We start from the raw sequence: 13,471 nt of genomic DNA on the forward strand, positions 1-13,471 counted from the left end.
GCTCTTAGACAATAGTTAGACACCTTAACTTCCAGACGACACTGATGAGGGAGCATTTATAGCCCAGAACCAGTACATTGTGACTGGTTCGAAGCCACTTAACTTGGGGCGGCGGCGGGGGGGGGGGGAAGGAAGAATCTTATACAAAGAAGATAGGGATCAGTAGGTCTACAATGGCCTTGGAATAGATGTGTCAATAAATGTAGCATGTAGTTGATTTTAGATCATACCGCTAATGGAAATGGACCCGGGCCCTTGGCCAGCCTCTGTGGTCTGCGCCCTTTCTATCCGGTTTCTGTCAAATCTTGCCCTAAGCAGATTTTGTGGAAAGTAGATCGCACAGAAATTAACTGGTCTGCTTTCAAGCACATATGCTCTGGAGTGGAGCGATCTCTTCTTTATTCCGTATCTTACACCAAAGCTACATGAAATATACCAATTTAAAATATAGCAATCTAGCAATAAAGAACAATTAAAATGTCAAGACAATCAGACTATTGTTGATCAGAAGCGGCCAGCCCTTCAGAAGTTGTGAAGAAAGTCCAGCGGGTCGTCCGGGGGGGGGGGGAGGGGGGAGGGTTCGGTGCTCTTCCAGTGCAAGGCTTCTGGTTGGTTCTGTATCTCCCTGTGTGTTTGATTTTGCCTATATTTCATATGCGTCCATGATTTTGAATTGTGCAACCCTCTGTTACTAATCAAGAAAGAACCACAGCTACACATAGTACTTGTTGGATATCTCCGAATCGGCCTATTATACGCAAATTGTTAATGCAGAAAAATACTGAACCACCTCTCCAGATTACAGTCGAACATTTTTATTTGTTTATTTTAATATGTCCTATAACATTCCAGGCTTTTTAATAAATACATCTTCAATTCCATTTTTTCTGACATTCCCCCCCCCGTCATTTTATGATTTAGCTTAAAGACCAAACGGATTTGCTTATTTGAAATGTTAAAGACGAAAATATACCATTTTATATCACCTCTCTGTTTTCTGGGAATTCTTAAACTAAAAGTCAGGATTTTGTTTTATTTTTCCACGGAAGGGGGAAATTTTTTCCCACTCCATGAAAGGTTTTGTAATTGAGGGCAATCAGATTATTCTGATTTCCCCGGGTTTGGAAGGGGAGACATCCCATGTAATTTCTTGCCGTTGATTTTCAAAGGATTGTCTTTCGGGGTTTGTTGTTTGGAAGGCTTTCCAATGAACTTTTGAAATTCTTTTACGACACTTTTCTTTTGTCATCCAGTATTCTTCCCCGTACACGTTGGTTCTTCCTTCTCCCGCTCAGCTGCTGGGAAGTTGTTTTTATTTTTCCCTCTCATACTTTTTTTTTGGGGGGGGATGTTGTAGAAGAGGTCCGGTTGATGTCATTGGGCCCTTTATTGAGGGCGGAGCGGGCGGGGGTGCCATTCGCCTTCTTACTTGACCCCTTTTTGTCAGCCTGTTGAGTCTCCTGTATTTTACTCTGATCGCAATGTGTATCTCTCGCAGGTTAGGCTTATCCGTGTATATCCAGGATCCCGATCCTTTATTCCTCTCTCCCACCCCCGTGGTCACAGGTTTAGGGAAGAGTGGTGTTAATTTGAAAAGCTCGTGTCCCCGTCATTTCATATCCTTGCCTCAGCTGTTTTACGTCAAGCTGACACCCCAAGGGTCTAGTTGAAAAGCTGATGAGATGAAGCGTCCTTCAGACAGGATGCTGGATTTTGTCCTGACTTTCAACAGCACCAACCCGAAGCGATTCACTTCCTAATGCGCTCCAGATTTGAGGAACCCTCAGTTTTAGTTCCCTTTCCCTTGTTCTTCACTTGCCATTTCGTTTCTCCCCCCCCCGCACTTTCTCTCCTCCTCGCTTACCCCCCCTCAAAAAATAAAAACCCGTACAAACTTCTGTTCCTTTCTGGCTCGTTTTTATTAAAGCAGGTGACGACGCCGGATGTCGAGAAGAAAATCGAGGAATACAAGCGAGAGAACGCCGGCATGTTTAGCTGGGAGATACGAGACAAGTTGTTGAAGGACGGCGTGTGTGATAGAAACACCGTCCCTTCAGGTAAGGCTCCCGGCGTCACCTCTCGCGTTCTCATTTCCTAACCCGAAACTCCTTCACGAAATCCGAAGGGGAACCCTTAGATCTAGGGCATTTGGGTTCGGCACACCATCCTGCGCCCTTTTGATTTGGAATCGATTCCTGATCTGTGTTCAGCAGCCTTTTCTGGAAATGAACAGCAGTGAAATCAATAATCTGTTTGACTGTGCTAGAACTTTCCAAGTGGAGTTAATATCCCGCCCCAAATATACATCCTCTTCGACAGAGGCGCGCTGGCTTAGAGATCGTTCTTACTGCACTTACTTACCCAAGTCCTACTCATTACACCGATTGAATCTAGTTTTAGACGGCAAGTAAACACTTAACATAAATCTCATTGACTCAATCGGGCTACTCTAGTTGGGATTACCAATAGGATTCTGGCCACAGCATTATTTCCACTCCCGCCCGTTAGTGTGTTGGTACAGGCTGATCCTAAATCTATTTGTCTGGAAGCAAGCCTATTGACGCTTTACTCAGACGTAAGGCCCCTTTTATCCCATACGGCTCACTCCCTGGTATGTGAGTCTTGGAGCCCAACTTCCTGTGGGACGGGCTTGCTTCCCTCCCGAGGTCTGGAGAGAAAGTTTGTAGGCTTCGGGGCCAAAAGTGAGCCTCGGGGGGGGGGGCTTTTAGGTCCTTCCATACCACGAGATCTTTCCTCCCGATGCAACCCGCGTCTTAATCGAGTTGAAATCAAGGTCTTCTTGGCTGGATTGCGGCTTCCCCACCCACCCCTTTAAAAAAAGAAAGAAAACGTCGCAGTCCTCAACCCGAGACATCAAACATCCATGCCGAGGTTGCCCGTGTACGTTGTAGACAGACTAGCGGCTTTCTAAGGTCCCCGGTGGGGCCCGAGTGGCGTGGCGGATGAGTGTGGCTAGATCTAGTTTTATCTTATAGGCACCGGATGAAAGGAAAGAGGAAAAGAGACGGCGCAGCGTCGGCGGGAGGGGGGGGGGGACCGAGCAGGGGAGGAGAAGCGAAGGCTGTGTCTAGAGCTAGTGTTACCTTGTAAAAGAAGACAGGCGATCGTTCAGAGCTTGTCATTTTCTTGAGTTCCTCAAACCGGGGGATTCCGATTTACCACCACTGGGGCGCGTTGGGACGAGGGAAGGCTTGTTTTTAATTAACGTCCGACGGCATTGCTTCCCCCCTCTGTCCTCTCTCTCCCCCGCCCTCTCTCTGTATCGTTTTTAATTTTGCTCCGAGAGGGTTTTCCGAGGACGGAATTGTTTAACAGGCAGGGAATTGTTCGGGATTTCCTTCCTTCCTTCCTTCCTTCCTTCCTTCCTTCCTTCCTTCCTTCCTTCCTTCCTTCCTAAACAAGGCTTTAAAACTTGGCACAACCTATAAGAAACAAACTCACGTTGCCTCGGGAACGGAAAGGAAGTTTCCTCAAACTTGTGACTGCGCTGTCCAGTGTCTCCTCCACATCCTTCTTTGTTTCCTTCACCCGCCCCCGGCTCAGATCTGGAGAAAATGCCCGATCGGTAATATCTAGGGGTTTGGGGGTTTTCTCCCCCAGCCCTCTCTCGTTACTTCGAACTCGTTGGGATGTGGATCTCTGATTGCCCATGGGAAGGAAGGTAAAGGACTGGCGGTTGGTAGCCCCAAACCAGAACGTCGAGGCTTGGGAAGAATAAGGCGTCAGTAAATATAGAGGATGCATAATCTCTTTCCAGCAGGGTGGTGACAAATGGGAGCGTTAAATGGCCACGTTCCCTATTCTCTCTCCCCCCCTCCCCTTTTCCCAGCCTTCTCCTGCAATCAGTTTTTGGTAAATGAAAGTTCTGGATGTGAATAAATGTTCACACTGAAACTTTTGCAGACCTATATACAGTTCTATTGAAACCAGTGCGATGAAATCCCAGGAGATGAGGGGAAATGTTCAGCTTTCCGCTTCTCCCAAAACACCTCGAATAATGCCTCTCTTTCAGTATACTGTACCTCTCAGCTCCGTGTGCTTTTTGGAATAAGTGGCTCAACGGCATTGGAAACGACTCCGCAATAACGGAGCTCCCGGCTGCAAAACCCTTAGGATCCTGATCGCTGTGTCTCTTGGGAAAATTCATGAAGACCATACAGTCAGAAAGATACCAACTTTCTCGTATAAACATGTTTTGGGGATAGTACGAATACGTTTTAACCCGAGTACCTCCGCTTAATTAGAGGACATATCTTTTAGAATTATTATTATTATTATTATTAAACTGTGTATGACCTGTATTTTTTTTTTGGGGGGGGAAGGGAGTTGTAGACCGTCTGTCTCTTAAAAAAAATTAATCAGGACGGATTACAACAGATTAATAAATAGAAAGCAATAAAAAGTCCTACCCACAAGTACGGGCAACAACCCAATTTATTATTTTTTATTTTTTGAGTCGGAAAAGAGATCAGAAGGAACCCCCGGTTTCCACAGGCAAACATCCACTCGTGAGGAGACCTTCGCCCCCACCGTCATCCCCACCCCTAGCTTCTGCACCGACAGCCGTCCAGAGCCACTGGCCACCTCGGGCTTGACTTTCCCTCCTTCTTTTCTTTCCTCGCTCTTTCCAAAGTGAGCTCCATCAGCCGCATTTTGAGAAGCAAATTTGGGAAAGGCGAAGAAGAAGAAGCCGAGCTGGAGAGGAAGGAGGTGGAAGAAAGCGAGAAGAAAGCCAAGCACAGCATCGACGGCATCCTCAGCGAAAGAGGTAAAGAGAGACGCTTCCCCCCCCCCGCCGCCCCCCCAATTCCTCTGAGTCTGACGTGCTGTTGGTTAAGGGCGATGCGAAGACGTGGCGAAGGTCGATCAGGGCGCTTGGCTGGCTTGCTGGCAAGGCAGACGCTCTCTAGTTCAGAGGCCCCGTCCGTCGTGTTAACGAGGAAAATCTGGGTGCAGGTTTGGGTGCGCCGGAAGGGCAAGCGAGGCTGGCCGCCGATACTCTAGATTTGTTCGCAAGAAGTAGAGTGTGGGGGCAAAGGGGAGGGAGAAGAAAGAGATTCACTGGGAGAACTTCCGACGGGCACCGTCGGTGGGTCTTCTCTCTGTCCTTGCTCTCGGTGGGGGCTGGAGGACTTTTGAAGAGGGCTTGGGGAGGAGAGCAGATGGTCTTGACGATGGCAGAAGGCTAAGCCCCGTTGCGATTGCAAACATGACCACTTGGGTTTGTGTGAGACCTTTGCGCGGGGGCTTGTGGTGGACGCAAGGAGCCACGAGCGACAGGATTCCTTGTCTTCGTCCTTCGGCACATATGTCTCGGTCTGATCTCGCTTTACCGGCAGGGCAGGCTCCCTGCTCCCTGATAAAACAGGTGTCTCTGGAAGTGTGGCAGAAAACGGTGGTGCCTGGATTTGGCTTTAGCTGAAATTACCCTTTAACTGCGACTGTTTTGATCATTCCCCGTGGCCTCAAGGAAGCAAAGCTCTGCCCTAGACTAGGAAGACCCTGAACTCTGAGGTGGTGGTAAACAGAATTTCTTTCCATGGCAGCAGGGTCACCCGCTTTTCTTTCAATATTAGACCACAATCAACAAGTCCGGTCAATATTTTTGGTTCTCTCTTCCGTGGCTTTCTCCCGACAGATTTGAGACAGATTTTCCTGGGCTGCGCTTGTGATGTGAACTGAGCAATAGCGACCTTTGCTAATTTTCTGTATGTCGGGCAGATGACAAAAGCCGGGCATCCCTAACAAGAAGCTGGGCCTGTTCTACCGTCCAGTCAAACGGTGCCTATTAACATCTCCAACGAGAATTAGTTGGCCACAAACGCGCTCGTGTGAAAAAAACGTGCTTTCCAGGTCCCATTGAAGTCAATGGGCTTTGAGAGGCGCAGATGGGAGCGGCAAGACCATTGAGGTGCTGTTTGGTTCCGTAGACCAGCGTTGCACTCCATGGATGTTCAGAACCTCAGGCTGCAGACCTAAAGGGATACCAGAGGGGATTCCCTATTGAAGCCCACTGGGGCTTCCTTCCCAGCAGACAGGATCGGGGTGTAAATATAAGCTGGCAAATCTAACTTTAACTATTGCGCAGGCTTATTCAGAAGCAGACTTCACTGAGTTATATCCATGGTTCTTCTAGGGAAGTACTGTATGTTGAAGATTACCACCAGTCTTTCAGCTCACAGTTAATTTACAATAATTCCCAAACTAGTCTGTATCGCAGGAGATGGAAGGAAGAAGACTACTTGTACTTAGTAGGACTTCTTTGTCTGCTTTCTCCACCGGCAGTGGTAGGCAGTAAGGTCTGTGCAATCTGTTACAAAGCTATGCGTTGCAGTCCGAATCTCACAGTCTGGAGCTCAGCTTCACTGAAAACTCAGTGAAAATGATTTGACACGTGTAGGATTGCTCCAATTTTTTTTAAAACACTTCTCTCCACCTTAAGTATTTTAGAACCGGCATGATATTGTGTTTAGATGCAAGACGGGTTGTGCGTAAAGGAGGCTGACAGTAATTCTAAACACATTTTGTTTCTGGGATTCAGTCCCATTGAACGTAATGGGACTACCTTTCGAGTAAATGTACCTAAAATTGCTCGAGATACCGCCCGGAATTCAGCGGTCCTTTGCTCCCACGCTTGGCACCTTGCCCAAAGGGAGCGATCCTGTGCGCACGGTGCCTTGGGGATACGGCCGTTTCGTGGGGACCAGGAAGTAGACGTGGATGGTAAAGCGGAGGGAGATCCACAGTCGGCGCCGACTATCGAGCCAGCTGGCCCAGAGACAGAAGCGAAACATAACCCAAACAGAAGAATCGGTGGAGCAAACCCGGATGTTTGAAATTCCTGACCCGATTCTGTGTATTTTCTCGACCACTAAGGAGAAAAGAAAAAGAGATAAAGGACAGGCGGGCTTGAGGTGGTGGTGGTGGTAAGAAAACCTGCGGACCCTTCAGCTCAGAATTCAAGTCCCATAATAGACTTATGGATTGGCGTAATAAAATTGGCCCAGGAAAAGTATAAGTAGATCGGGTTCTGCCTTTCCCTTCTAGTTGGCCTAATAACGAAGCCCCCCCCCCCCCCACGTTGTGCTTTGCTTGTCGATCAGCCCGGCGGCCTCTTGTGTGTTCTGTCCTGTTTGTCTGAACGGCCAAGCGGGAGAAAATCGAGTCACGTCTTGGCCGTGCTCTTTGTAAAGAAATGGCTTGCCGTCCTGCTGAGCCGAACCGAAGGAACGCAGAGTTTTGAACTTCATGATTACCAGAAAACGCGTGTTTAGGTGGACCGAGAAGAAGGCAAGGATGGGATTTTCCTCTCTTGTCCTTCTCCTCAGAGCCCCGCCTTCGAATCTCTCAGTATTCCGCCGACCTTACTTGTGAAGAGTTCGCAATCTGGGCAGAGAGGCTCCCAGTGGAAGGGGAGGGGGAGGAGAGGGTGGGGAGGGGTGGGTGAGAGGGAGGTTTGTTGTCTGAACCCCTTGTGAAAGGCCAGTTGCTCAATCGTGTGGCCAGGGCTGTTTAGTCCCATCCCTTCTGTGTCCTTAAATCGGCGCAGTATTTTGGGTTAGTCAAGCTGAAGTCATTAAATAAAAAGGAACGGGGGAGGGGGTGAAGAGAGGGGGGGGAAGTCCTGGAGAGAAGGTCGCGATCCTGCCCTTTTCCCCAAGGGCTTCAAGTCAAATAGAGAGTGTGTCAATAAAGGAAAGTAAGAGACTGAACTGCTGGAAAAGCCGTTTGTTCCCGGTGCTAGTCGATCTTGTATCTAAGGGAACCTGTTTACGGTTTAGGTGCGGATACCTCTGAAGTAGAGATAGACACCGAGAGAAAGCCTGTTCCTTTTCAAAGTATTCCCATGAGTTTGATTTCCAGAGCTTCTCAGTTTATACTGACAATAGCTAGGACAGTGGTCAGGGGGACAGGGGGAAATTACCCCAAATGGGGTAAAAATGAAAATCCTGGGGGTAATGAGGATGAGCAGAGCCCCAATATTGATGCTCTCATATCCAATATGAAGCAACATCATTTCTCCAAAACCTGAAGTTTTCAAGTAAGTTGAAGCTTTCAAAGTAATTTTGAATAGATTCAATAAGATTTTGAATTCAAATAATGTATGATTTCCTTCCTTTCAAATCAAGGGGGTAATGTCGGTGTATATAATTTTTTTTTTTGGGGGGTAAAAGGTTAAAAAGTTCCCTCACCCCTGAGCTAGGAGAATCAGAGGGAGGTGTTTATACAGTGGAGGGCTAATACAGTTTGCTGAGGAATAAGTCAATGAAGTTCCATGACATTTGCAACTATGCAGGTACACGTAAATACAGTATGCAATTTTAATGAATTTCAGAGACATACTACGAAGTAATTTAAAATTTTTACACATAGACGGTAACTTGATGAAGAAATAGTCTAGGGTTGTGAGTCTATTTGGGCTTTTAGATTCTTCTTGTTTTCTTTCCTGAGAAGTAAAGTCCTACCTCAGCAGGATTTGCTCCACCTTAAGTATACATAAGTTTATTGCTTTTCTTCAAACCACTAGGATTGACTTCCAAGCAAATGCATTTTAGACCATGGTGTAAGAGATATTCATTTGCAAGAGGGGCTGCTTTAGAGACAAAAATCCATGTTGGGGGTTCCACCTAAGTTATGGACAAATCCTCTTCTCACGTTGCCTGCTGTTGATAGGATGGCTTGGTTTTCCAAGACCTTATTGCCTGCCTCGGCAGACCGGCTCTGCTGCCAGTGCGGGGGTGAGTTGTTGTTTGAGGTTCCCCTAGCCCTCCTCCTCCTCTCCCTCCTCCCAAGCTTGCCCTGCACATCCACCATAGGCCCTGGAGAACAGGAGACAAAAGTACCAAATGAGCTGGTCAAACATTTGTACAACTTTTCCAGCTTTTACAAAGAAGGCCTTCTATACACAATCTACACTTGGAGATGAACTTGGAAAACAAAGAGGGGAGAGTCCATTGAAACTCACACTTTAGCTTTGGCCAGACAAAGGTTCAGCTAGCAGCAGCTTGATGTGGACAAAAGAAGGCAACCTTTTTATAATTCAAGGAGAAAAGAAGAGAAAACAGGCTCCACAATAGGCCCAGAAAAGACATTATGGGCTTGCAATGAGGGATGAATTATTCAATGAGCCCCAATAGCCAATGCTCAGAGGAGTTTTATGGACTCTCCACCGTGGAAAAAAGTGGCTGTTTTCACCTACAAAATGTTTCTAGCCTTTCTAGACGGCTAGAGATGCCGACAGCCATTCAGGAGAGACAACTGAAACCATTCTTTAAGCCTATAGTATCCCTCTGCATTGTAAAGGAAAAGGCGGGGGAGGGTGGGGGAGAGCACCCAGAAGCCTAGGAAGGATTTAAGGAGAGCTGCATCTTCACAGTGTTTTTAAAACTATGGAAAATGGCACAAATTTGCATGAGGAAAAACAATGTCGGCAGGTTTGACCATTTATTTTAATCTTTTGAAGGCAGATTGATCACTGATCAGTTGGCCTTGTCGCTTGTACTGAATATGCATTTCTGCACAGCAAATCTTCATGGTGGAATAAAATTTGTTGGACCAATGATGGTCTAAAGATTCTCAGAAATGGTTCCTAGTTATAGAGTTTGATCTGGGCTTGTGAAACAGAAACTAGTTGAAAGGTAATGCTGCATTTACGCTACTTTACTCCTGCGACATTGTGATCTCGAGCACAGCTATTTATTTGACTGATTTGAATCTAAATTTATTTATTTATTTATTTATTTATTTATTTATTTATTTATTTATTTATTTATTTATTTATTTATTTATTTATTTATTTATTTATTTATTTATTTATTTATTTATGCCCCGCCTATCTAGTCGAATGACCACTCTAGGTGGCTTAGGTGGAAGTTATAAATGCTTTTCCATTGAGTTATCCTGAGGCATTTTGGTATCAGTGCCAAATTTCAAGAGTATTGGACTCAATCAATCAATCAATCAATCAATCAATCAATCAATCAATCAACCTTCCTTCCTTCCTTCCTTCCTTCCTTCCTTCCTTCCTTCCTTCCTTCCTTCCTTCCTTCCTTCCTTCTCCATGATGCGTATCCCCTACCCCCAAAGAGAGAGGCATTCCAAACTAAAAACAATACCATTTTTAAAAATAGGATCATTGGGTTCAATAGCAAGGACTATCAGAAACATTGCTATTTGTTTTTTTCACTATCAGCAAATGAAATGCTGTCTGAGAGACCTGTGTGCTCTGTGCAGATGCAATTGCTGTTTTTATGGTTACAGAGAAAAGGAATCTTCCTATTCTCTTCATGCCAGGGGTGTTGGCCAGAAAGCCTGTGATACTTATGTGACTTTGTGACTCATGAAGCCATGTCTTAATTTTGCAGATCTCAATGACTTAAAACACCTAGCAAACCTTTGGACTTCTAACTTTTTTTCCTGCGGAACCCTTTGCCTGCTGCTATCTAGCCTGATGAGGTGTTCTAGAGAAATTCACACCTGGTGTATTTTGTAAATTTATAGTTCATCCTAATAGTCACCTTGAGCGGTACCTTTTAATGGAAAGGCAAGGCGGCAATTTAATGAGTAAATAAGCGGTAAAGATATGGCCCACCTGTTGATTTTGTATTTAGTAGAATTAATGGACATTCTTGTCTAAAAAAACACCCTTTTTTCTTTTTGAAGTGTAGCTTTAATTCTTGATAAGAACTACAACTAGCAAAGAGATATTGTACTTTAAATCTCCATAGATATGGAGCAATAAGTACTATTGTTACCATATTCAATATAAATTGCCATTTCTGAATACTCAAAAGTTTCAGTGAACTTGTGTTGGAAATATTATATTTCAAACTCCTATTTAATATGGTTGTAACATATTGAAGAGTTAATTTAGAAGTGCTGTTAAACTGGGATTTACTTCTAGGTAACTGTGCACAGAGTCGCAGACAAGCTTTTATTTATCTTGAATTAAGAAAAGTCTGAGATTGCATTCCCCATTAGTTTGAATGTATTCTGTGGCTGAAAGTTCAGGAATATGATTTATTTTTAGTATTTTTAGCAGTGGTGGCTCATGAAATGTGGCTATGCCAGTCACCCTAAGACTTGCCTTTCAATATTTCTAAATGTTTTCATCTAGATCTGGTAAATGTCAGAAATGACATCTCCATGCAACACATAACTCAGTCATTCATATTACTGATTTAGCCTTGGACATGAAGTCCTCTAGAGATGAAATGCGTTAATTTAAAATGGAAACAGATTATATGGTTTTCTTGCATGTGAAAAATGTTTATCTGTTAACGTGCAGTGGCTGAAGTATTTTATCCACACAGCAGTGGATTTTTCCAGCACTCTTCACTGAATTAGTTGTTTGCATTTTTTGAATCTCTGGTTGAATCTTGCTTGAAACGCAAGAAACTAGTGGCTCAGTAAAGAAAGTTGGAAGTATGATTGATGTCGTAAGAATAAATAACTATTTCTTCTTCTTCGAAATCTGATATATTCTAATGGCTGCACCGATCAATTTTATTTTGATACAGAAAGTCTCTTACTTGTCTGTTTAGATAAGTCAGGATTACCTAGCCTGACCTACCTTCCAGGGCTGTTATGGAGATAATATGAAATGCATCATGAAATTCTTGGAAAAGGGATAAAATACAAGAGTGTTCAATAAATATATGCTTTTAATCCTCAATTATGGATAGTCTTCCTGCTTGCTTTCATAGATGGATCACAATCGTTATATCATGGCATTCCACCTTCTGTTTAACAGTTGTATGCTACCATCTAAGACAGTGGTTCCCAACCTTCAGTCCCCAGATGTTCTTGGACTAAAATGCCCAGAAGCCTTTACCACTAGCTCTGCTGATCAGGACTTCTGGATGTCCAAGAACATCTGGAGACTCAAGGTGGGGAACCACTGGTCTAAGAGATGCCCTTGGAAGGGCAGAGGGCCATTGCAAAACTATGTAGAGACTAGATATTTACTTTTAATGCATAGACTAGTATTTTCCTCCATTCCATTTCACTTGATCCAATGTAAAGTCTCCAGCTTTACTTCTGCCTTGCCGGTCTTGAGTTTTGAAAGAAAAACTTCTTTCACACATAAACAAAAAGAGCTGCACCTGGGAACACATGTGATCTTGAGTAGGTCCCACCAGATTTTTTTTTCATGAATTGGCATGCATAGGAATTCAATACAAATTTGCTGAACCATTCTTTTTTGCCTTAGTGTGTTAGAATGGACTCCAATAAAAACATTAATCACAAGAGCAAAAGAAAGGCAAGGTTCCATGAATTGGATTGAGAAATAACCCTAAGGACATAGGAACAGCCCCCTCTCCCCGGTTTTAGCAGAACTGTCTTTCTACTTGCTATAAGTAGCATTCAGAAGAGGATGTGAATGGGAAACAAAAAAGAATTGAGTCCAAAATATTCATTCTCAATTATAGGAGGTTCCCTTATTGCTGGAGGGTAAGCTTTGATGGACTGAAGAGGCTTCCGAATAGCTGTGTGTAAAAACCTCTGAGTAGGAAAGTATAGAAGTACCATATGATGTTAAGTTTATCAAGGTTGCACCATGGTATAATTACAGTATTTTAAAAATTCTCACACATTTCAGAGTGCCTTATTGACATGTGCTTAAAGAACAGAGTTTGTTGATTTTGTTTTCTTTTCAAATCTCAAGACCATCTTTTCTAGATTTTGATGATTTCTAGTCAAGCTACTAAGCCTTCTCAAGTTGCCTTGTATTTCTGGCTGAACTGCTTTTTGGAAGATCTTCTATATTTCCTTTCACAGAATATGAAATGCATTTCCAAATTGTTCTAGCTTCTGGCTAAACAACAAGACTTTGATTCATAGATAATCCAGTTTGTTTAGGGTCTCAGTTTAAGACTGGTGATGCCAGATGTAGTGACTGTGCACACTACCCAGTGGACAGTACATGCAGTAAATAGTCTTTGGCTGCCTAACAGGAGGCCTGCCTTCTAAGCATGAGCTCCACTAGCTCTACTCCATGGCAGCTTTTGTCCCAGTTTATTGCTTGCAGTGCTTTTGCTGGAAGTAGTTACATTACATGCTAAAAATCTGGAAGATGTGGTCCCTTTAACACGATATATTGAATAGCTGGTTGTTTAAGGCGAGGAACAGAAAGCTTACTCTTTTAGACTTTAATTTCCAAGCCAACAGCACAGGAGACCATTCATCTTACACTGCTGTGGTAACATTGAAGGGCCTGGCAGTACATGAGTAATACCAAACTTGTGGATTCTTGCTGCCCAATCATGGCCAGATTGGCTGGATGATAATGGATGGGAAGGACTTCTGCTCTTGGGTGATGTTTGTGTGCTGTCAGGCCTTTCTATTGCACTAATCATAGTTTGCTGCCAGAGGTGAAATATCCTTCCTCCACATCCTCCACATGCACAGAAAGGGGCTGGACTGGCAGCTGAATCTTACGTGAACAAGA

General features: G+C 44.3%; 1 protein-coding gene and 1 long non-coding RNA gene across 3 annotated transcripts in view; one reads left to right on the plus strand and one right to left on the minus strand.

Moving 5' to 3' along the window:
• Positions 1 to 13,471, plus strand: part of PAX3 (paired box 3) — a 130,218-nt gene that overhangs the window by 4,239 nt on the left and 112,508 nt on the right. Inside the window, exons 3-4 of one of the 2 annotated variants that reach the window (XM_020795492.3) lie at positions 1,928 to 2,057; positions 4,655 to 4,789. In XM_020795492.3, the coding sequence (XP_020651151.1) occupies positions 1,928 to 2,057; positions 4,655 to 4,789 (265 nt within the window). The remainder of the gene's footprint in view (positions 1 to 1,927; positions 2,058 to 4,654; positions 4,790 to 13,471) is intronic. The other variant, XM_020795494.3, reaches the window with a different exon arrangement.
• On the minus strand, positions 1,905 to 3,468 carry LOC144587824 (uncharacterized). The gene is made up of 2 exons (XR_013542992.1): positions 3,105 to 3,468; positions 1,905 to 2,219 (listed from the first exon to the last, which is right to left on the minus strand). It is a non-coding gene; the product is annotated as an uncharacterized LOC144587824 (long non-coding RNA).

The sequence above is a fragment of the Pogona vitticeps genome, chromosome 3 (assembly GCF_051106095.1).
Source record: "Pogona vitticeps strain Pit_001003342236 chromosome 3, PviZW2.1, whole genome shotgun sequence".
In the NCBI taxonomy this organism is placed as follows: Eukaryota; Metazoa; Chordata; class Lepidosauria; order Squamata; family Agamidae; genus Pogona; species Pogona vitticeps.